The sequence below is a fragment of the Dermacentor andersoni genome, chromosome 10 (assembly GCF_023375885.2).
Source record: "Dermacentor andersoni chromosome 10, qqDerAnde1_hic_scaffold, whole genome shotgun sequence".
NCBI classification, from domain to species: Eukaryota; Metazoa; Arthropoda; class Arachnida; order Ixodida; family Ixodidae; genus Dermacentor; species Dermacentor andersoni.
This window is the reverse complement of record NC_092823.1, coordinates 68,975,067-68,999,628: the sequence shown is the minus strand read 5'-3', so window position 1 is coordinate 68,999,628 and position 24,562 is coordinate 68,975,067. Positions and strand designations below refer to the sequence as shown.

Sequence of the window (24,562 nt, the reverse complement as noted above, 5' to 3'; positions counted from 1 at the left end):
GTCACCTAGGTTGCGGTGAAGTGACTTATTTGGGCCATGTGGTGGGGCGCGGCCGGCGTAGACCGTCCGACATCAAGGTAGCTGCTATTTTGAACTATCCCCGGCCAACCACGAAGACGGATATACGGGCCTTTCTAGGTTTAGCTGGATATTACCAACACTATGTGAGGGACTACTCTGACCTTGCCAGCCCGCTAACCGACGCACTTCGGAAGTCGGAGGCCGTTAAGGTGACGTGGGACTCAAAGAAAGAAAATGCGTTCCAAATGCTGAAGCGAGCATTAAGCCATAAGCCGGTTCTGACGGCGCCAGACTTTTCCAAAGGTTTCATCATTCAATGCGACGCGAGTGATCGCGGCATGGGAGCGGTACTATGCCAAGAAGATGCTAGTGGTCATGAACGACCAATTTTGTATTTAAGTCGCAAATTAAGTTGTAGAGAAGAGGCATACAGTACCTCTGAGAAAGAGTGCGCCTGCGTTGTGTGGGCCGTTCAGAAGCTGGCTTGTTATGTCTCCGGTTCTAAGTTTGTTGTGGAAACAGACCATTGCCCTCTAACTTGGTTAAGTAGCATGTCCTCTAAAAGCGGCCGTTTGCTGAGATGGAGCATGACCCTCCAGCAGCACAGCCTCGTTGTCCGTTATAAGAAGGGAAGGTTGAACGCGAACGCTGATGCTCTAAGTCGTGCATTCTAGGCCTCGCTTCTTTCAGTGGTCTACTCGTTCCTACTCGTTACTTACCTTCTCTTGCTTCGACGACCTGTCCTGTTCACAGGGAGATCGGGGGAAAATTGAATGACCTCATTTGCTTCCTCAGTAGTATGTTTTCGGTCCAAGTGATTTCAAGGGGACCGTTCTATTTGTCATTATTATCGCTGATTATTAATTGTTCCTGATATTTTTGTGTGTTGTTAATTTGAAAACTTGTTGTTTGAGCCTTGTGTACTAGATCGTACACCTGCCTCTTGTTGCAGCGGGAGCAAAAAGGGGGATAGCAATTCAGTTAGGTTGATTTGGATTATAGCCTTGTCTGGTGTTTGACGGGAGACAGAGGGCACTTGTTCGTGTTGGGTGTTGCCTTTTGCCGGTCGGTTTTGCAAGCTGCAGAACGACCAACCGGGACCAGTGGCGAGAAGCAAGGGCTTAGGAACGACCCGAGCGGAGCTGGTCGAGGTGCCTTGGCGACAACGCGGTGAGCAGAGCTCCTGTCCTGGCAAGTCGGACCTGGGCACGTGAAGTTACCTGGCGTCCCGACACTGGACGTGAACTTGGACGAGCCTGACGAACGTGCGCGCCTGGCATCCGAGCCACGTGGAGGCAGCTCGTCTTCCCGGCGCCTTATCTGAGGGCGGGGATGCTGTTGTGCCATTACCACCAGCCCGGATTCCGAATCTGCAAGATGCAAAAGTATCCTTCGAGCGCCCAAATTCTCCCTTGAAAAGTCAAGATGCTGAGCCGTCAGGCAGCGGTGTCCTGCGGGAGAAGCATCGGCGAGCAACTTGTTCGGACGTGTCGCCAAGTGCCAGACAGCCCGGCGCCGTAGACACCCACTAGGTGACCTCCGGCCCTTGCCTGAAGGTCACCGCGCCCGCCACAATTGAACCAGGTGGCCAGCGCGGTCGCTGGTTGGACCTCTCGGACGACCGTCGAGTGCTCGCTTTGTATTGGGCCGTTTGGGTGACAATGGTTTTGGGGGCTTATAAGCGGAGGCGCGCCGCCTGAAAAACCGGATCCGCCGACCCACCGGGAGCCAGTGCCGCTCTCGACTGGAGCGAGATGTGTCACGCGTTTCGCCGGACGTTGCCGTGCGGGAACAGTCGCGTTTGCTGTGAGCTCTCGGCCCCAGTGCCGATCCCTTCATGTCCTGTATAATGACCTGTATATAGTGTATAAAGTCCCTTTTGTTATTCTCATCGACGCCTCGCTCGGAGTCTTCGCTACCAACGCTCTGTCACGAAACGGGTGACGAGCGCTACGCGACCACAAAGTCGTAATAGTGGTGCAGCGGTGCAAAGTCGTAACAAGCTTACGGCATTTCGCTGGCCGCCGATAAGACGGCGACGGGCACAGCGAGTAACTTATTTTTCAGTCATGCTTTCATTTTTCTCTTTCTTTCTATGGCGCAACTCTTTGGCGCCCTTCCCTGCGTTTAGCGTAAGGTATTTTCATATATATAACCCCATGAAACTTTATGTATATCTGATGGAGCGCATCGTCTCACGCATTTCAGGCAGACGGACAGATTTCCCAGGTAAGTAGCTCTCGAATGTTTACGCTTCAAAACAGTGCTGCTATTGGCCGCGCTTCGGTGCACAAAGTTATCAGTAACTGCAACATCAAACAACTTTACAAATGTGCGCCCGCGATGCAAAGTTCCGCACTTTGTATAAAGAGGTGCATGGTTGTAGTGCCAACAGTTATTAGAACAGCGTCCTCCTTTCCACTTTGTTTCCGATGGCGGCCGCCGCATATCGCCCATAGCAGGGTTCGAGGCTATCTGACAGGCGCTCCTGTGTTCCCACTCATATTGCCCGCGATAGTACATAGTTGAAAATGACGAGCTTACAAAGTCACAAATCCGTTTGAAGCCAGAAGGACGATATTTAGGCAAATCCATGTATTTGTCATTATTCCCATGCTCGTACAACCGCTCCCATTGCAGCTCCCGTATATACTAGTACTGGAGTTCCCTCTAGTAATTATTGTACGAAACTCTATGACAAGGGGAGAGCAACACTCGTGCCGCACGCGGGAGCGATGGCAGCCGGAGCCCCCTGTTACGTATTCGATGGCTAGACGCCGAGGGCGGCAGGACGACCGGCCCAGGGAACAGACGACCAACGCAGCGCCAGGAAGACAATCACGTTTATTCAGTCGGCGACGCGCTTTTTGAGCGCTAAGCAGCCAATCAGGGAGTGGCAAAAGAAAAGAAGATATCGTGGCAAGCGGGGCAATCTGATCTGTAGATTGCAACGGAGAATGCGACCAGCACCGCAAATGTTACACCGCGCAGCTAGAGGAACGCTCGGATGATAACCATTGATAACCTTGGTTACGGCGAAGCCGACGGCGACGCGAAGAAACGCGGGAACGGGCGTTCAAGAGCTGTGCTCCGAAACACCACGCGGGAGCCCTCTTGGAGATTTCTGTAAGCACTCCCCAAACGACGGAAGCTTCCTACTGTCAGACTAATAATCTTGGGCGAACAGAAGGCGCATAATGGCTGACAGGCGCTATCTCCTTGCCCAACACGTACAGTCAACGCCCGCTGCGTGCGGTCGACGCGATGGCGAACCCCGATCCGGCTTCTTGCGTGAAAGGTGGGCAATCGCTGAGAGCAAACTATGCGAACTATGCTCTTCTACAGGCTGTCACCCGCCGTCGTTGCTCAGTGGCTATGGTGTTGGGCTGCTGAGCACGAGGTCGCGGGATCGAATCCCGGCCACGGCGGCCGCATTCGATGGGGGCGAAAACACCCGTGTACTTAGATTTAGGTGCACGTTAAAGAACCCCAGGTGGTCGAAATTTCCGGAGTCCTCCACTACGGCGTGCCTCATAATCAGAAAGTGGTTTTGGCACGTAAAACCCCATAATTTATTTTACCTTGAACGGCGTGATCTGTGTTGTTTCTTGCACAGCCATGTTGTAAGCGAACGTTAAAGGGACACTAAAAGAAAAATGATTTCTTCTGCATCAGTAAAAAAATTATCTTTCTACAACACCAAAAACGCCACTCTTACCACCATAAGACGTTTGGTAAGCCAGAAAAAGCACAAGAACGAAAGACGGGTGGCGACGGCTCCTTGAAGTTCCCGCACCTGGTCGCTGTGACGTCTCATGAATTTTGATGGCACCTTCTAGGGCCTACTTAATTATATAGCGGTACAGATTGACTACATTGTATTTCTAAAGGAACCAAATATTAAACACGGCAAGTTTCGGGAACCTTTTTACTGAGCCAACGCGGCCCAAATGCGAAAATATACTTTGCAATCTCTGACGTCACACTGACGTACCGGCATTGGGCTCTCGGCGCGAAATTCAAATCTTGATACTTCGACCTTCATTTTCTCATCTAATAATCAAAATATTATTATGAAATGACTGCCTGCTTTATTGTTTCGCTTTAGTGTCCCTTTAAATAGGTACGGCAGGACGGCGTCCCAGGTCTTGTGTTCGACGTCGCCGTACACTGCTACACTCTAAAAAAGTTTGCACCCTTTGCAGTGTATATCTGCCACATAACAATAATCGTCATCTGCCTTGATGCGTTTCCTTTCTTTAACGCTGCGAGCCCGACACTTTCCAGGAACGGACGACATGCGCGTTATCAGCATGATATAGTATTCCCGACAGGAAAGTAGCAGGTGCGGCGTTTTCCAGAAACGAAACGCATCAAGGCAGATGACGATTATTGTTGTGTGGCAGATACACATCCCAAAGGGTGCAAACTTTTTTTAAAGTGTAGCATATCGGCAAGGGTCTTATTCACGTGCTCCGTAAGACCATCAACCTGCAGGTGGTCGGCGGTTGTCCTCCTGTGGCTTGTCTGACTGCATTGCAGAATGGCTTGGGTGAGCTCCACTGTAAAGGTCGTTCCTCTTTCGGTGATGAAGACTTCTGGGGCGCCATGTCGCAGCAGGATGTTATCGACAAAGAGTTTTGCCACATCGGCTGCGCTACCTTTCGGCAGAGCTTTCGTTTCAGCGAAGCGGGTAAGGTAGTCCGTCGCCCCGCCGACCCACTTATTTCCAGATGTTGACGTCGGAAAGGGTCCCAACAAATTCATCCCGATCCGCTGAAATTATCGACAAGGAGGCTCGATCGGCTGTAGTAATCCCGCTTGCCTTGTCGGTGGTGTCTTGCGTCTCCGACACCCTCGGCATGTCTTGACGTAAAGGACGACGTCAGCGCTCAGGCGCGCCCAGTCATACATTTCCAGTATTCTCCATAGCGTCCGGGAGAATCCGAGATGTCCAGCGTTCGGATCGTCACCTAGGTCGTGATGTACTTGTGGACGCAAGGCTGAGGGAACAAGAAGGTACTTAGCGCAGACTGGCGAGTTCTTTACGAGAAGTTTGTTTTGAGAACGAAGACAATCCTCGCTTAAATGTCCTAGAAACAACGTCGGTGTTCCCCATTAAATACTCAACGAGGCTTTTTAGCTCTGGGTCTGCTCGTTGCTGATCAGCGAAGTGTTCCCTGCTTATTATTCCTAGGAAGGCGTCGTCATCTTGCGGGCGCGGTTCAATGGCGGCACGTGGTATGCAATCGGCATCTGAGTGTTTTCGTCCGGACTTGTACATTACAGCGATGTCATATTCTTGCAGCCTGAGGCTCCACCGCGCCAGGTGTAATGAAGGGTCTTCTAAATTTGCTAGCCAACACAACGCGTGATGGTCGCTGACAACTTTGAACGGCCTGTCATATAGGTAAAGGCGGAATTTCGCTGTAGCCCAAATAATGGCGAGGCATTCCTTTTCGAGCATAGAATAATTGCCTTCCACTTTTGACAGCGACCGGCTAGCGTAAGCTATATCACCCGTTCAAGGTCGCCTTTCCTCTGGGCTATAGGACGGCACCGAGGCCTAGGCTACTGGCGTCAGTGTGGATTTCTGTATCGGCGTCCTCATCGAAGTGCGATAGTACCGGCGGCGACTGCCTGCGTCGTTTGAGTTCTTGAACTGCGTCGTCCTGCGGCGTTTACCACTTGAACTCGACAACACATTTAGTTCAATGTGTCAGCGGCTCAGGGATGCGTGAAAAGTCCTTGACAAAGTGCCTGTAGTAGGCACACATGCCAAGGAATCTAGTCACTACCTTCTTGTCGATGGGCTGCTGGGATTTTGCGATGGCAGCTGACTTCTGCGGGTCGGGGCGGACTCCAGATTTGCTGATGATGTGGCCCAGGAACAGAAGCTCATCGTAAGCGACGCGGCAGTTTTCCGGCTTCAGAGTGAGCCCTGATTACTTGATAGCTTCTGGTACTGTCGCAAGCAACCTAAGGTGACCATCGAAATTTGCGGCGAAGATGACGATGTCGTCCAAGTAAACAAGACAGGTCTGCCACTTCAATCCTGCTAAAACCGTGTCCATCACCCGCTGGAACGTTGCAGGCGCCGAGCACAGTCCAAATGGCATGACCTTGAACTCATAGAGGCCGTCTGGCGCTATCTTTGTCGTCGAGTTCTATTTGTCAGTAGCCAGACTTGAGATCTATTGTCGAGAAATATTTAGCGTTGCAGAGCCAATCCGATGCGTCGTCTATCAGTGGGAGGGGGTAGACGTCCTTCTTAGTGATCTTGTTCAGCCGACGATAACAGACTCAGAAACATAGGGTTCCCTCCTCTTTCTTCACCAAGACTACAGAAGATACCCACGGGCTCTTCGAGGGCTGGATGATGTCGACGCGCAGCACTTCGTTGACTAGTTGTGTTAGAGCTTCACGTTCTCGCTTCGAAACTCGATAAGGGCTCTGGCGGAGTGATCAAGCGCACTCTTCGGTTATCAGGCGATGCTTTGCGAATTCTGTCTGTCGAATCCTCGATCACGTCGAAAAGCAGTCTGTATCGTCGAAGAAGACTTCTAAGCTGTTGCTGCTTACTCATGGGGATACTCGAGTTTATGCCGAAGTACGGTTCGGGAACTATGGTCGTCGGGGGTAGATACGACAGAATCCGAGAGGACAAACGCATTGGCGGTTTCCTCAATTTCCTGGATGTACGCAATTCTCATGCCCTTGTCCATGTGCTTGAACAAGGGCTTGAACAAGGGCTGAAGTAGGTTAACATCACTTCCGCTTTCCCTCCGTGCAGGTGAGCAAGCCCTTTTGCGAGGCAAATTTTACGGTCGAGCAGAAGACGTTGGTCGCTTTCGATGACGCCTTCTACGTCTGCAGGTGTTTCGGCGCCGACGGAAATAACAATGCTGGAGCGAGGCGGGATGCTTACTTGACATTCGAGCACACTCAAGGCGTGGCGACTACGCGCGCTCTGCGGCGGTATCGCTTGACCTTACGACAGCATTATCGAGTTCGGTTTCAGTTCGATGATTGCTTAGTGTTGGTTGAAGTCCATGCCGAGAATTTCGTCTCCTAAACACTGCTAGATGATAAGGAAGGTGGCAGGGTAGGTGCGTTCATGAACGGTAATATTGCCGTACAGATTCCAGTCGACGTTTTGAGGTCTCTTGCAGCGGTCCGAATTCGTGGGCCTTCCCATGCAGTCTTTCTTCAACTGGGCGGCGATGGGTCCACTCATGACGCAGTAATCGGTTCCTGTGTCCACTAAGGCGGTGACTGCGTGGCCGTCGAGAATCATGTCGAGGTCGGTGGTTCTTTGTCTTGCGCTGCAGTTAGGTCTTGGCGTCGGATCACGGCTACGTCGCGTTGACCTGTCGCTGGTATGTGGCGTCGTCCGGTCATCTTTTGTCGGCGTATTCTTTACTTCCAGACTTCGTCGGGATGGCGGCGTCATGTGTCGTTGAGACTGGATTTTCGGCGTCTTCGTCGGCAGCGGAGGATCTTGGTCAGCTCGACGAACAGCAAACGCACCTCCATCGGTTGCTGCTTTTAGTTTTCCGTATATGGGCTCACAGACCAGCCGCCGGCTGGGCCAGTGTATGGCGTTGCGGCGACAGGTAGCGGCCTGGTGATGGCGAAGGGGACGGTCGTCGAGAACTCCACTGAGTGGCGGCGAGGTAGTAGGCGATGTCACGTGGGCGCTCCCCAAGCTCTGGACGCAGCGCTTTCACGGCGAACCCTCTCGGTCCGAAGTCTCCGTATGGGCATCGGCGGTACACATGGCCGGCTTCTCCGTAGTGATAGCAGAGCGGCCGCTGGTCGGGGGCTCGCAAAATGTCTTTCTCGCGTAGCTGTGCTGGGCGACGGGTGGACGTACTCGCGGTGGCGGCGGTGGACGACGGAATTTTGGCGTTACATGGCGGTCGCGGAGGGGGACGTTGACGGCGGGCGACGGCGGCGTAGGTCATCGCTTCTGACTGGGCTCCGGTGATTGTGGTTGCCTCTAAGGAACTCCAAGTGATCGGTGAACCTCTTCATTGACGGTGTCGGCGATTAAGGACACTTGAGGCTGCAACCTTGGAAAGAGCTTCTGCAGTTCCTCGCAAACGAACGCACTGATGGTCTCTCGCAGGTCTTCGCTGCTGAGTGCTTGAATGTCGGTGTAGTTTGCGTTCAGCGGTTATATTGCCTTGTCCGCATATCGAGCGTCATCTCAATAGTTGTGGCCTCGGAAATAAATTCGGCAACGGCCTTAGATGGGTTGCGTATCAATCCAGCGAGAAGCTCTTGCTTCAAACCGCGCATCAGGAAGCAAACTTTTTTTTCATCCAACATGTCTGGGTCGGCGTGTCGGAAGAGACCAGTTATCTCCTCCGAAAAGGTCGCAGTATTCTCGTTCGGCAGCCGTATGCGGGTTTCCAGTAGAGCTTGGGCTCGCTCTTTGCGCAGGACGCTCGTGAATGTCTGTAGGAAGCCGTTGCGGGAGAGGTCCCATGTAATCAAGGTTTATTCTCTGTTCCCAAGCCACGTCCTGGCGGCGTCTTCTAAGGCGAAGTACACAAGCAGGAGCTTGTCGTCAGAGTTCCAGTTGTTGAATGCAGCGAACCCTTCACATGTGTCCAGGCAGTTATGCGGATCTTCAAATGATGATCCACGGAAGGCCGGTGGCTTCCTGGGCTGTTGCAGCACGATGAGGGACGCTGGGGCTGCCATTGGGCTTGATTGGGAGACGATCTTCCTGGTCGTCTTAGGCAAAAGTACGTGCTCCGGGTACCTCGCAGCCTGCGGCTACTTCGCTGGTTCTTGGCGACGTTGGTGTTGTCTTCCGCGTTCAGGCTTGGGTCACGGCTTTGTGGGGGCGTCCGGTACATACATGTACGCAAAGCACCTCCACCAGCTGTCGCGTAGTAGTGACGGCAAAGAACACAATAGCAATACTGTGACTGACAAAACTAACATTTACTGGGCGAGCAAGTGCCTAAAGAACAGGCTACACTTAAAGCGCAACGATAGCGGCGAACACAGTCGGCGATCGTCGCTATCTGATCTGCCCGTCAAGCGCATCTGGTTGCACACACGAGCCATCGAACGTTCCAGAGTAATCTCTGGTGCCCGCATGTCTTCCAGAAAGTTCTACACCATTGGCGTTGCGCATGCATGCAATCAGATTACACAAGGTTTGGTGACAAGAGCGGATAGAACCATCCAAAACATTCCAGAAACTTTCGATAGATACACGCAGGCACGTCCCGCGCTCAGCAATAACATTTCTTAGATAGTGAAAAGCGCTCACCCAAAATGATAAACAAGCCCACATGTCAATATGAGCCTTTACCAGTACACACACAACAGTTGTGTCGTGGACGCTATCAGAGCTGTTCAAAAATCTCAGTGCCTTTCCACTCTATGAAGAAGGATGACGAGCCAAGCTGTGTATGTGGGCCCATTAATGGCAAATTGCACCTCCGCCGCGGGTCAGCCCGGCATTGCACTATCTTCGGGATCGGCCCACGTATGGGTAGTACTTAACGCCTACTTCACCTCCACCGCGAGTCGGGCCGGTATTTCACTATCTTCGGGATCGGTCCATGTATGGGCAGTTTTTTGCTTACCACAACGGCACGAAAATTTCCTTGGAGGGTAGAGGTATACAGCTTCGCTGCCAATTCCGTTATAACTAGGGACTCCGACGCCTACGGCGACTTGTGGTGTGTCGTCGCGACGATTCGATCATTTTACAGCGAAGCTGTTAAGGGCTACTTTCCTCACTATCGTGTACGCGTGCAGAAAAAATCCCGAAGATAATGCAATGCCGGGCCGACCCGCTGCGGAGGTGACGCAGGCGTTAAGCACTTCCCATACCTGGGCCGATGTCGCAGATAGTACAATAACGGGCCGACCCGCGCCGGAGGTGCACTTCGCCATTACCGGGCCCACATACACAGCTTCGCTGGTCATCTTCACGGAGTGGAATTGCACCGAGTGTTTTTTAACGATAGCGTTAAGGAGCCCGTGTCGCACAAAATCCGGCGTGGGAGGTCGTTTCGACAAAAAGATTTTCCAGCTACGCATACCCCAGCCCTCCATGTGACGCAAGGAATAGACTGAATTTAATTTCTCAATCTAAAATACGTAGGAAAGTCGTAAACTACGGCTTACACACAACCTACAGCCATGATAGCTCTCCGATTGTAATGTAAATATATGAGAAAACATTTCTATTACGCGAACGAAAACAAAACCCTTTTGCAGCGTTTCTACAATGCATAGGCCGGCGACAGCGTCCGCCATTTGCGCACGTCGACGCGTAAATATCTCGGAGTCCACGAAGCGGCGCGCCCGCTTCCTTGAAAGACTTCCTGGTGGCGCTCGCCTCCGCTGCATCGCCGCCCATGAGAGGCCGGTTTCTACCAGAAAGCCCGCCTTCGTGCTTAGCGTTCGCCGCGAGCGTTTCACGGTAAACATTACGGTTACATACGCTGCAGTTGCCGGGAAGCGCGAGAAGCAGTCAGGGGTATTTGAATGATATCAGGGGCGTTCCACTCTTAAAGGCGAAGATAAAGGTCCTCTAAATTTTTTTTTTCATTTCTCCTAAATTCTTGGACGTTTCAATATTATTTAAGTTGCATCGCAGTGTGTGTTTATCGGTATTCTTAGCGGCCGATTTCCCCCTACTTTCTTTCTTAACCAGTATGCATTCATTGTTCAGTGCCAACACAAACACGAGCATATGTCGCATTCTATTAATGTGTTTCTTACCATTCCCTTTCCATTCCAGTGAACTTGATAGTATCAAGCATCAACAAGTTCATAGTTCAAAGCTTCATGACATTAGCCGGGCAACGCTCGGGGCGAGTGTGTCAGTGTGTGCTTTGCTACTCCCTGAACCTCGCAGCCTGGATGCCGTAGCAGAAATCTCCCTCGCCGAAGTGCTTGCTGCACACCCGAGTTTTAGCTAATGGCTGCTTGCCGATTGTAAGTTTCGCGATCCAAGCTTGAAGCAGTTTCTTGTCCCGCGTGTGTGTTAAGGCTAACATGGGGCTCCGTTGCGTACGTCCGCGGCACTGCGGCACCGAGCAGTAGTCTACCGTATTGTACGCTTTCAAAGGCAGCCCCTACCTGTTATAGTGCTTTCAAGTGTTGTCAAGTAGACACCTGAAGTGGGAAAACCTCCCCACTTAATCAGAACCGAAGCGCAGGTGGGACTTTAAACTTTTGTTTCCAGCTCGCTTTGGCACTTCCGAAGCAGCCGACGCGGGCGCTATAACCAAGTGATCCCTCACACCACATCAAGCCAACGGCAGCGCGTTTTTCCAGCGGTGCAGCTCGCCCCCAATATAGTCAGAAACTCTGTGGACAGGCCTTTGCTTTTTTTTTTTTCTACGATGAGGATGAGAACATTGGTTTTGATTTCAGTTTTGCTACTTGCGAAGCATCAATGGGAGGGTTTCGCTCTTAAACATGCTTTGGCACAGGCTAGGCGCAATTCTGCCGTTTTGGCGCAGCGTGGCGCTAAGGCCCGCTCTCGATGCAGCTGTTCCCCCACTGCGCACGTTTGTTGGCTTAGCATACCGTTGACTGCACGAAGCTTCGCAGTACCACAGAGGATTCCATCCTTCGATATCGCGAGTCCTATAAAGGCAGTTCCAGTGCCGCGAAGTGGCACTTTTTAAGGCTGAGTTGTAGATCTGCGTCCGTCAGGCATGTGAGCACGTGTTTTAGGTGAAGGAGGGGCATCGTAAAGTCAGGAGAGAAGATAACGATGAGCCAAGGAGCCAGTTCGGCCGGAGAGATGACGTCACACGCGCGGTGCATACATGTCCCACGCATGCCACCTGCGCTGCACGAATAGCCAGCAGCCGCGGGGACACCGATTCTAGAGCGCGCAGGACCGGCTCTCGAAAATGTGCCGCGCACAAGGGCGTGGGAATATTTGAATCTTTGGAATAACCACTCGTTTATCGTCCGATTCAATTCGGCCTTCGAATCAAATATTCACTATTTGTAAATAAAAATATCTTTCGAACAGTTTTTTGAACATTTTAGTGTCGTAAACCGCGCTTCATAAAATGAAAAACTGGAGCAAGAGTACAAGTTTTATCTCCGCGGCCACAGCAGGCATAAAACACGAGAATTCACATGGCGGAGCAGGTAACGTCGGAACCAGAGTTTGCCGGCTGAACGTCGATCATTTATATTCTAGCAAAAGTCCCAGATTTGCAAGCAAACTACACATTTATTCCTGCTCCATTTCTGCATTTATGAAGCATAGCTTCATAATGCACAATGTAATGACAGGAACTTGGTCACAAAGATTTAGAATAGGGGCCATAAACGTTCGGGGCCGCAAAGAAATAGCGTCGAACCCACTGCGCATGAGCGACGCAAACTTTTGGGTTTTGCGTCGAGCCCCCTATTTCACTGATTTAGCGGGAGCCCCAAAAGCTGCCCCGAAAGCTTAGCGTCAACAAACATGGCGGCACCCATCGATGCGACCGCTCTAACCTAGCAGCAAACTGGGCTCGATTTGCGGTAATGCGTGAAGTCCGCTCGCTAAAGTGACTGCGGTTATCGCTTTCTCTCAACTAGCGTGCGTTATGAAGATCGATTCATTAGACGCCACTGATTCCTACTTCAATACTTGATTTCATGGCTCGCAGGCATAACTTGGCTGGTGAAGGCACGTAAAGTTGGTTACTAAGGGAAACTAATTGCTTACTGCCAATAGAATAACCTCTAAATTGTAATTAAACGTGGAAACAGGAACGTCCAAATGACTGTTATCATAAAGTGGTATATTTTATTCAATTATTTATAACAGCTTTTCTTTGCTGCCGTGGTGGCGCTGCAAGCACAAGACGATATCCGCAAATGCAAAGCACTATTCTAAAGCTCTTCACTCCTGCGTGCCCACAACCTCAACACTCTTTGGGGCCTCTGTTCTAAAACTCTGTATGTTAATACTAGAATATGAACGTTGAAACGAGATGTTGATTGTTCGAAAAGTATTCAATTCGCTGCTGGCTCTCTTCAAATAATATTAATTTCGGCATCTCAATTATTATTTGCACATCCCTAGCCGCACAGCAACAAAAGGGGGGCTACAGAGGAGGTGGGCCCTCGGCTCTGATATTGCAGGAGGGCAATGTGGCTTGTGGGCAATATTTGAAGCAAATAGAGCAGATGTCTGCCCAGGGATGGTGCTTACATTCCTGCACCAGTGCTTTAACTAGCAAACGTTTTTAAAAGTTCTTGGGGTATAACACTCACTGGATGGCCCTTTGCTACTACTAGTGTATTACTGATAATTTCCGATGGGGAGATGGGGCTTTTAAAAGGAGTAAGGACATGATGTTTCCGACATTTCCCACTGTTAATTTTATGCAGTACTGAAGTCATCGACCTCCAAAACCTAGAAAAAACACTGCCAAACTTCAGACGGCAATGTTGGTATGTCGGGCCACATAATGAATAGCAGCACAGCAGATGACCGAGCAAGCCTGAGCGAATGCCAAATGTCACAATGTTCTGTGCGAACGTGACCACCTGCTGAATCATCCCACACACATCTCCCGAGAAATAACACTGAAAGGGGTTCATAGAAAAGCTATTAGATTAAATTACTTAGGGCGTTCTTGAGCCTTCAAAGTATTTTTAGGGTTTCGAGGCCAAGTACCTCCATTTAACTAAATAAGATGTCATGTCAGTACTTTTCCTAAGAATTACCACATAATGAAATAACACTTTTCGGGTTAAGGCATTAAAACATAGGTGTCTTAAGATATTGCCTCAAGCTCCATCCTGCCATGACAGTTGTCACAACTAAGCACAAATCATGCTACAAGTCTTTCAGGCATGGTGCCCTTTATAAGCCCGGAATCTGTGGGCTGCGTCCATCAGGAATCTCGAAAACTGTATATTTATCTAGGAAAGCTGCATGTCATTGCTTCCTTGCATTCAATTCAGACTGCAGATTCACACTGGCCGACACACAAATGACACAAGTGAACATTTCGCACCAGGCATCATTCATTTCATTCAAATAAGCTCTACATGGCATTTTTGTAAATACATGTAGATATACATGAACACATTTGTCTTTCCATATAGCGATCAGGAGAAAAGAAAGGAGTGGGGGGAGCACAGAGGTTTCTGAGCAAATCCTCGCATAGCTGAGTAACACACTCAGCTGTCAATAAAATATTGTGGGTGCAATAAACCAAATCTGTCACTAAAAAAACAATAAAACAAAAGCAGCTGTGAATAGAAGCTTCAATACAATAAAAGAACATGCTTACTAAATTTACAAAAGTGTTACACTGTGCAACATATCTGTACAAATTTGTGGCACAAGTTGAGTACACACTGAGCATTCAAAGTGCTGGCAAAGCAGCAATCATCAAACAAGGAATATGTTCTCAAAAACATCATACAACAGCATATTTCCCGTTTCTTTTTTTCATTCGATACAGAAAAACAAATTGAGAGCTTTGGCAAAACATGAAATCAGAAGCACAATAGCTTCCACGTTCAAATGACAAAAAAATTAGTTTTTTTTTTTACAATCATACTTTCAACACTCACCATCTATTATCTGAGGTCACCTAGTTTATCAAGTCACCTACAAGGCATACGTGCTATGGCTAACAGCTTTACAGATAGTGCTTTGTACAAGACATTTGTCAGAAAGGCTGTAGCCAAACAGAAGAAAAAAACATTTTGGTGGCTGCATGTAGTCACAAAAACAGAAACTATTTTCAAAGCAACATGCACAGTACAATGAACATGGCCTGCACTAAATATACGGTGGGTTAGGAAACAGGAAAGCAGACTATGAGAATGCTGCTTTCTTGAATTGTATTTACAGGTTGTAAAAACAGCACGCCACTTGCATAAAGTGGCAACAAAAACATCATTAAGTAAAACTTGCAAAGACAAACACAATCGCATGCATATGACAATGCCAAACAGCACAGCTTCTGCAGCAGCAAAAATGAGCAAGGGGGTTGAAAATGCACAAGACAATAAAATAAAACATTTCCATAGCCTACACACTATGCTCCTTTGCACAATGTGTATCTTTTAAAATCCACTCTACAAAAAATGCAACATGATGGGGAGTGCTCATTAAAAAAAGCGCTATTCCATTCCTGTAAGTAGCCAAAAAAGTTTCGTATGATGAGCTAAAAAAGTGAACAAGCGGAACAACTAGACTAGTTTCACAAAATGGGCGCAAATATACAAAACTTTCTCATCTAAAAAGCGCTCTCAACAACATTCAAGTCCCGCTTGCCCAAGGCAATAAGAAAGCGCAGCGCATTTGGCGGTAACACAACGTCCATACACCGTGCACTCGAGGTGGGTGCAGGCTGACTGTGATAGTCCTCATACTGGATGGAAATTCTGCTTGCATGTCCACCACGCAGACTGCCTCTATGGCTGTCATGTTTACTGTGGGTCACAGCAATAGAGTATCAGTTAGCATGTGCTGAACAAGCCTAAAGCAAGCACTGATTGCGGCTCTTGTGAAGGCAAAGGTACCACTGAATATCCAGAGAGAGTAAACCGCACACGCATACAAATCTTCATGACCAAAACCTAATTAATTAGTTCCATTAGTGTTCATTTTGTCCTAGTTAGTGCGTATGTAGTGCAATAAGAATGTAGAACTAGCCCAATTCATCACTGTCGAGATGCATGTGTGTTCTAGAACAATCCATGTCCTAAAATTACTCTTGCCCCATACTTTAAACATCATGATTCATCTGAACCGTTCATGTTAGCCAAGACATCGGGTCGCAGAAACAGACATTTAGTAGGCTTCGTAATGAGTCGCCACTGTGCCTTCTCTGGATTCAGTCTGCCTTCTTCACTAGTGTCACCTCAATGTTTCTTCATGCCTTGATTACATTTTATACAAGAGGTTCTGCTGCGGAGATGCTAAATATCTGCCCCATCCCCCACAAACCAAACGTCCACAAATCTGCAGCATGCAGTGGTATTGAGAGACTAATTAAGTGCTGGCCCGATGTCACAGAATCAGGCGTGCACTTCTGTGACTCTGGTACTAGTCCTATTACTCAGTGAAACTTATGCCACAAAGCACTGGTACCTGCTGTCATGTACAAGTACCATGCAACACCCTGTGGGTGTCACTCAATCAGGCCTGCCATTCCACAGTACTGGTACCGGTTAAAGCACATGGCGACACTTAACCCAGAAGGCCAGTACCAGCCACTGTGTACTGGTACCAGCACCACATAAGAGCAAGCATGACACAAACGCACATGCCGGTGATGCTTGTCGACCTTCCATACAACACCAACTCAGCTACTGTGCTGTAAGCACACAATATAAACGTACCACAGACTACCGAACAGAGTTCGATATGGTTTCAATTGTTCGTGTATGAAACAGTTCAAAATGAAGCTGTTTTAAACTAAAGGCTCATTTTTACTCTGGATGCTCGGTAGCCTCACTGTAAAAGGCCAAAACCGGGGAAGGAGCACCAATAGAACCAGAATTAGGTGTTATGGCAATGCAATGACGTTTGTGCCCTAGCATATCCACTGCTATCAGGTATTGTCCACCTTGCGGAGAAAGAACCGAGGAGAAGCCACGACAATCCGATGTGCACTATGAAAATCTGCTCGATGCAACCCCATTAACTAGGCTGGGTTGAAATACAAATTTCACACTGCCTCTGGAGTAGCCAGAGTACATTTCTGTGTTTGCTGCAGCAGCACATTTGTAAGGAATACATTTCTGTGGCCTGCAGCAGGATATCATGGCCACTGAGGCACTGTGGCGAGACACACCATGTTCCATTTTAACACGAAAGCAAAAGAAGTTTGGTCAATATTGTTGATTTTCAAAGAAAAGGAGAATGCCTCTTCCCACTGCTTCATCAGAACTTTTAAAAGGGAATGTGGCGACACCTCTGCATGGTCCACTGGCTGAAAGCAGGCATAGGCATGCAGCACAGCATGATCTCTGAAATGACCAGTGTAATAGTGCTTTTACTAAAGATGGCTTAAACTTTAAGAAATTGCACAGCTCCTTAAGGCATGACTTTCTCAGCAACAAGGTGATCTAGTCATCAACAAAGTTGTCATAAGATAAATGTTCCGACGTTTCTGGACGAATAACTAAGTGCACAAATTGATGCTATTTTGCCTTAAGTGTCCATTCAAGAGCCTGCCGCTAAATACAAATGTAGCAAAATAAATAAAGTGTAGTGAAAAAAGCTAATGCCCATGTGGATTGCACAGCAATTGAGGATGTAGCTGCCTTTGTGACCGTACTAAAAAACACCCGCAGAACAAGATAAAATGCCACGCAAAAAAAGACATACAATGTACAGTACTCTTAAAGGGGACACCTAGATGGTAATAGTCAATAAATCCATAACACTTGTTAATCAAATCGAAAAATACAATGGCTGATAGGACACATAGGCGTAAATGCAATAAGAGGCCTGCATGAATTCATGACTTAACTGCGCTGTAATTGGTACCAACATAATAATTGGGCATCCACTTTACCAAGCACCACACAGTACCTCATGTTTCACCACAGGCAACAACCAAGAGAAATGCCTCAACAAGTGCACGAAGATGCACATGATAAAGATACAGCTAGTAAAGAAGAGTGGGAAACACAGCTGCCAATTAAACTAAGCTAATGCGCTTCAGTTTACAGTTCACGGCAGCAAAAGCTATCTGCAATTCTGAATAACTGCAGAGGCAAACAAAGGTGTTTCTCTGATGTGGCACGCAGAGAGAACCAAATGCACAAAACGTTGGATAAAAATTTTCCCTAGCTCGATTGCTGTGCCGTTTCCCTCAAGTAGGTTAGCAGGAGACCTCCAATAGTCTGCAAAGGTGGCAAACTGCACTGAGTAACACCTATGCACTAAAGGCATCAGTCCGTTTTCGAGTACTGGCCCTCTTTCTGGAAGTGCTGTCTCTAGGTCAAAGTAGTCGCTGCACTTGTGTAATGCTCCTCCTGATCCTGGACATGTGGAATGATAATAAGTTATCAGCTTTAAAGGGCACTAAAGCAAAATATTAAGTCGAGCTAGATTAAATGATTAGGTTCTGCAATAACGAGTTCGTCATTCATAGTAACAACAGAGCTTATGTCAGCGAAAAAACAATGATGGAAACGAAAAGTAGGAGTGGCGCCAACTATTGTGGATTATGGTACCAATCGTGCAACTTCAGCACTGGTTGATTCACGAAGGTTGGCAAAGAGGAAGGTCACGTGGGGATTACGTTAACTGATTCATTTTGGTATGAGCAACTGAAGTTGAGTTGCAGCAGCGGGACCTTGGGTGGCAATTTTTTCTGCAACAGTCATATGATGGCACGCAGAAAACAATGACAGACTTCTGGACGAATAATCTACAGATAAAATTCATCTCAGTATTTTCCTTCAATTTCCCTTTAACATCCCAAGCATACAGTGGACTATGATCAATATTGTGTAATAGCAGGGACAGGGCGGGCACACACCTTTGATCATCATGAAGCAGATGCAAAAAGTGTGTCTTTTAACTCCAGCCTGCAACGTGAAGAAGAATGCTGGCATGGCCGAAATTCAATCTTGGACTCTGTAATTTTGTGCGTACAACTAGCAAGACCCCATAACTACCAAGTCCCTGCAACAAATCGGCAACGGGTCAACAAACGGCTTGAGTATTGACCTCACCAATGAGGTGCCTATAAATGGACGCCATAAGTGCCTAACGGAATCACAGCTCGGTAATTATTAAGTAGTGTTGCTGAAGTACGCTGACTATATTCAGTCATGGGTACTGTTCCAGTGGTCAAGATAACACGTCAAGTATGAATATGTGGACGAAAAATTTCATAAAGACACGAAAGCAAAAGTCAAGGGGGCTGAGAACATTGTGCCCCCTTGGCATCTCGCTCACTCCAAACAAACACAGAAATAAAAATGGAGGATTCCACCATGGCATGCTACAGAATACAATGAATACTGAACACAGTGCACCAACAATCCTCCTATGACGTCCCACACTGGGCATCAACAGCACTTCCATGCCCAAAAGACGCACCCCCGCTCACTCATTCCGTGCCAACAATTGTGAAGCACTTCTCATACATGTCAGACATAAATCGAACCTGCCCATTTCAAAACAAAATTGAAATGACAGTCACCGTAGGAAAACCAACACTGCATTCAACGTTTCCAGGTAAAGTTTGATGGACAGCTTATTTGACTCTTGAGCACAGTCAACATTGACTGAAGAAAACAATGTGGTCTTTTTCAGTTTCTTTCTTTCTTCGAGGCTCAATTTTCTCAGAACACACTATGCAACAGCCAACTCTATCCACTTGTAAGGGGAAAAGAAAAGGAAAAGAATACCGAGGTGCTAGTTATCCCATGGCACCCAATACAATTACATCACTCTTCGACGTGCATCCAAAATTCTAACGGATTTTGTGGTAACGTTAAGGAATGCTACAGAGCAACTCAATATGACTTTAAACTGCTGAAGTATTCTTTGAAAGCTCTACTGTCTTTAAGTTGGTCAAGAAAGCTTGGTTGTTACTAATAAGAACAATAGCTAAATTTAAAATTTCTTTTTAATTTCACGCTAATACCTCCACGTCGGTACATTAATGTGGCAGCACAGATTTATAAAAGCGTTTTATCATATCGAAGCCACTTTCACGAATGGAAACGTCTCCAGACTTGCTAGTAAATCTGTGGTTCTTTCAGAATGCACAGTTCATTTTTACTGATAACAAATTAACCACACCAAAGAAGATGTCATACTGCATGACATCATTCAAGCTGGTACGGGGACATAAAAGGGTGGCATTGCTACCCATCTTTCGTGTGTGCATCTTTTCTGGCCTAAAGGAAATATACCTTGTCTAAAGATAACAATGACTGCTGTGCTATCGCAGAGTTGGGTATTTACTGATACAGCTTTTCAATCTAGCCTTTCGTAGCATCCCTTTTGAAAATGGCCTTTTGACATGCAGTTTCTGCGGCTGTGTTACTAACCAACACTTGTTTTGCACAAATACCAAGAGTTTTCTTGGGTAACTATAAATAAGTAAAAACAACAGAAAGGTTAAAAATTTAAAAAAAAGAACGTGGTATAGTATATGCATCCGAAAATGCATCCTTTTGGATGCATTTTTGAAAATGGAGCAGCCGGGGCAAAGCAATGGCGAGCTCTCTGAGCATGTGCCATTTCCTTTCTTTTGATACCCACCCCTGAATGCCTACATTTCAATAAAACAGGAGGCCATATTTCGAACGCATCTCTTCAAAAAATGCTGCTTTCAACTGGGGCACTAACTAGAGCGGCAGGTGCGAGCATAAAAAACAAGTTCGCTCAATTGGAAACGACTTCTCAACAACCAGCTGTTGATTAAAGAACAGATTCCATGTTCATTCCAAAGTTATTCAGAAGTATACAGTACGGTCAACTCTTAAAGGGAACACCCAGCCTGAAATCGATTATGCAAGTCATGGCACAAAGGCCTGCAAATAACTTTCTGCATGTAGATGTCTCCAACCGCATTGTATCAGCCACCTTTCCTCCTTAAAGAAGTGCTGCAGCTATTTGTTCATTTATTTATATATTATGTGACGATGCTGCAGCCCAAATGACTATGGAAGGGGCATTTTGCAGGTACACTGAGAGCAACATGGGACTCGAATGCTTTAGTACATAAAATTAACGCAGAGAAAGTAAAGGTAAGCTCCATCATGTACTAAAGCTTATGACAGCAAGCCATAGACACAATAACCGCATCATCACAATGGCTCCATTACGAGCCAGGTGTTCCATTAAAAAGTGGACCATACTGCACATCTAGCACGCAGCCGAATGAAAGTTAGCACGTGTTTTCCTTGCTGTGCCTTTGCATTGCATTTTGCACTTAATGTAAGGTGGTCTATACCTCTGCGATTTGATATTCCTTCTTTAAGCGATCAAGGCAACAGCGTCGCCGTGTAAATAAAGAACAGCAAACCAGGTGCTGAACACAAAAAGAAATGCACAAACATTTCACTGCACCTGCACATCACACACAAAAATGTGCAGCCGAAAGTCGGTGCGTGTAACACTCTCCAAACGGAAGGGTGGAGGCAATCCCATGACTGCTGGCTCTCTCTCGCCACTCCACATTCATTCTATGTAAATATCTTCAACAGGGTAGGCCATCTCGATGAACTTTTGGTAGAATTTTCGAAACGCTCGCCTGCATCCAAAAAGGCAGAAAGTGTAAATATCAGACAACCATTTAGTCCCATTAGGCTATACATGGTTACACATGTAGCCTGTTAGGTGCACAGAAAGAAAGGAATAGTCACGAAAATCTTGTGTCTCACTTCCTTATTCCCGCTGTTATACACTGCTGTCGTCTGCATAATTAGTTTGAAACCTCGGTTCCTTGAGACAGCAGCTTCTGACACATCATTTAACAGACCAGTTCAAAATGTGCTCATTGCAGCATGGCTTTCAGCGTGTCTACCAAGTTGACATTTTCAAGTTCCCAGAGTTTTCCAGGTTTTCCCTGAGTGGCTTCACAAGATTCCCTGAGTGACAAAGACCTTATTTCAAGACGGGCTGACACTATGTCACCCGATGCTGTCACTCTCTAGTATCTTAAAAACAAAGAAGAACTACTTAATCCAGTTTTAATAGTAAGGAGTAGTGTAAAGAAAACAGAAGGGAGGGGTTAGTGAAATGCATAGCAAATAAAACATCTTCGAAAAAAAAAGTAAAATCTGTTGCCTGAACATTCTAAAATACGAATAAAAAGGAGAGGAGATGCATGTAAAAGAAAATATTTTCTATATGAGCTATTTCTATCAATTGATAGGAAGCTCATTCGTATGAGGCCAGAAGTTTCTCGCAAGTAATATTCTCTCTCACAACAGCCTTTAAGTAAACCTAAACTGTTCTCACATACTCTCAGCCAGCTCACAACGCCTCAGTGTTGCGTTTCATTGCTTTAAAGAGTTTATTTTGTTTGCACAAGGGGCACCTTGCATCTCGGCATCATCCAACACTATTTTTTTCGTGTGAGCTCAGGCTCCTTCAAAGAAGCAGCGGCGCGCTTCCATTCCCGTTAATTCTTCAATGCGTAGGTCCTTTCTGTTCTCGTTTTCCCTCTGCCACGCATTCGCCCCGCAGACTATTTGAAGCATCCCCTTGGTCAGTTGTAAAGTCAACATTCAATTTCTCCAACTCCCTAGGGGCCGCGGAAATGTCAGAAAAATAGGGCAGTTCGAAAAAATGAATGCATGTATTTTGTGCCCTTAAAAGGCCCCTCACCAGGCCCCATAACAAATTACGGATATGCTTGAAGTTGTTATATGTCCTCTAGGGAGCGTTCTGCCGCAAAAAAAAAAAAATTCAGATCGGCTCATAAATAGCCGAGATAGAAATATTTTAGTGCCGCCAACCCATGATTTCAGGAGGTGAGCTCCACGGCCAAGCAAGACACTCTCCCCACTCGCCCCATCTAGCCTCCGCAAGCGAAATAGCTTTCCTGAGTTCTCCCACACCGCACCTTGAGGATTGCGTAACACTTACAACAAGGGCCCCGCTTTCATTGTTTTTCTCCTTGGTGTTTTTTTTCTTTTTCTTTTTTGTGATGCTGCGCACTTGTGTCGCACGCGAGCTGTTGTGGTTGTCTCGTTTCGCGCCACGCACGATTTAGCGCACTGTGTCCGAGGACACATGACTGGCTGTGCAAGTCAGTGCTACATGAATACTGAGGCAGACACACAAGCGGATCACAGAGCATAATCCCGCGCTTTCGGTGTCTGTGCGGGCGATTGCACGAAGTGGGAACAAGCAGATGAAATGGAAGTGCACCTCTCTTACTGCGGTGAGAAGTAAAACAAAAACATGCAGGCATTCGGTTTGTGTGTTTTATTATTTCTCTAAGCTTTAATTCGTCTATTCAAGCAACACACCACATAACCGCCCCACATAAGAAGGGCCGGGGGTCAGCTAATGGCACTAACAGGAACATGCACCGCCCGAATTCACATCGGTGATTCCAACTCCGTTGCAACTTTCGTCATTCTCCTTGACTGCTGCAAAGACCTCATCTTGGGAATGGATTTTCTGCGAGATCACAGCGCAGTCATAAACATTCCAGAACGTGTGGTGACATTTTCTGTCAGACCACGTGGCAACACGATGAATGATGGGGAACATGAGCGTTTGTGAATCGCCGGTGATGTGACCGTTTAGTGGCGATCCTGCCGTCTTGTGTCTGTATCCTGCAAGAAGCCCTACCACGGGGATGTAATCGTAGAGTAAATTGTTGCACTCTTGCTCATGCAAGGTGTTTCCATTGCTAGAGGCGTACTCGACATGACTCATGGGCGTGTGGAAGTCCTTCTCATGAACTTCAGCAACGAACGGCGTCACATTAAGAAGGGTACCGCAAATGCGTACTGCGACGACATCACCTAAGTAAAAGATTGTTTCGCTCTACAAGAAACGACCGTGCCCCCCCTCGCCACCTTTGTCTGTCGACGTCAGCTCCACCCTGTCGCCTTCGGAGCGGCAGCACCTGTTTCAGCTGATATACCTGTTCAAAACATTGTTTTTCGACTACGTCAAAGGTCAAACAAACACCACTGACCAGGCACCGCATCATCACAGATGACACTACATGGCCGATTCGACAAAATCCCTACCGTGTAGCTCCAAAGGAACGTGAAGAGATTAAAAAACAAGTTAAGAAGATGCTCGAGGATGGTGTGATACAGGCTTCGAAAAGTCCTTGGGCATCACATGTGGAATTAGTCCAAAAGAAAGAGGGTACTTTGCCATTTTGCATGAATTACTGCAAATTAAACCAGGTCAAGAAGAAAGACGTCTACCCGCTGCCACACATCGACGATTTGCAGGGTAGGCTGTGGCATGCGCATTTTTTTTTCTTCAATAGACCTACGAAGCGGGTATTGGCAGATCGAGGTTGACGAGAGAGATCGTGAGAAAACTGCCTTCGTGACCCCCAACGATCTTTACAAATTTAAAGTCCTTCCTTTCGGTTTGTGCTCAGCACCTGCCACTTTTCAGCATCTAATGGACACCATAATGTCAGGTCTGAAGTGGCAAACATGCTTAGTCTATCTAGACGACGTCATAGTGTTCTCAGCTACATTTGAGGAGCACCTAAACCGATCACTCACTGTTCTCCCAAGGTATATGCTAGGCTGGCCTGACGTTAAAACCCGAGAAATGTCATTTTGGTTTCAGTGAACTGTGCTTCCTCGGCCACGTCGTCAGCCACGAGGGTGTACGACCTGATTCAGACAAACTAGACACTGTGGCAAATTTCTCCACACTGTCGGATAAGAAGGCAGTGAGGCGCCTCTTGGGGCTGTGCGCCTATTGCCAACGCTTTATTGCGAACTTTTCATGTATTGCTGCGCTGTTAACACGTCTGACACGAGCCGATGTTCCCTTTTTGTGGGGAGAAAATGAGCAAGTAGCATTTAGCGAACTACGCCAACGCCTGCAAAC

The 24,562-nt window shown here is 47.5% G+C and overlaps 1 protein-coding gene across 1 annotated transcript in view; it reads right to left on the bottom strand.

Moving 5' to 3' along the window:
* Positions 1-14,031: 14,031 nt before the first annotated feature.
* Aplip1 (JNK-interacting protein Aplip1) overlaps positions 14,032-24,562 on the bottom strand; it is a 68,595-nt gene continuing 58,064 nt past the window's right edge. The window contains exon 12 of the mRNA XM_055062444.1: positions 14,032-21,269. Coding sequence (XP_054918419.1) covers positions 21,197-21,269 — 73 coding nt within the window. The 3' untranslated portion in view covers positions 14,032-21,196. The remainder of the gene's footprint in view (positions 21,270-24,562) is intronic.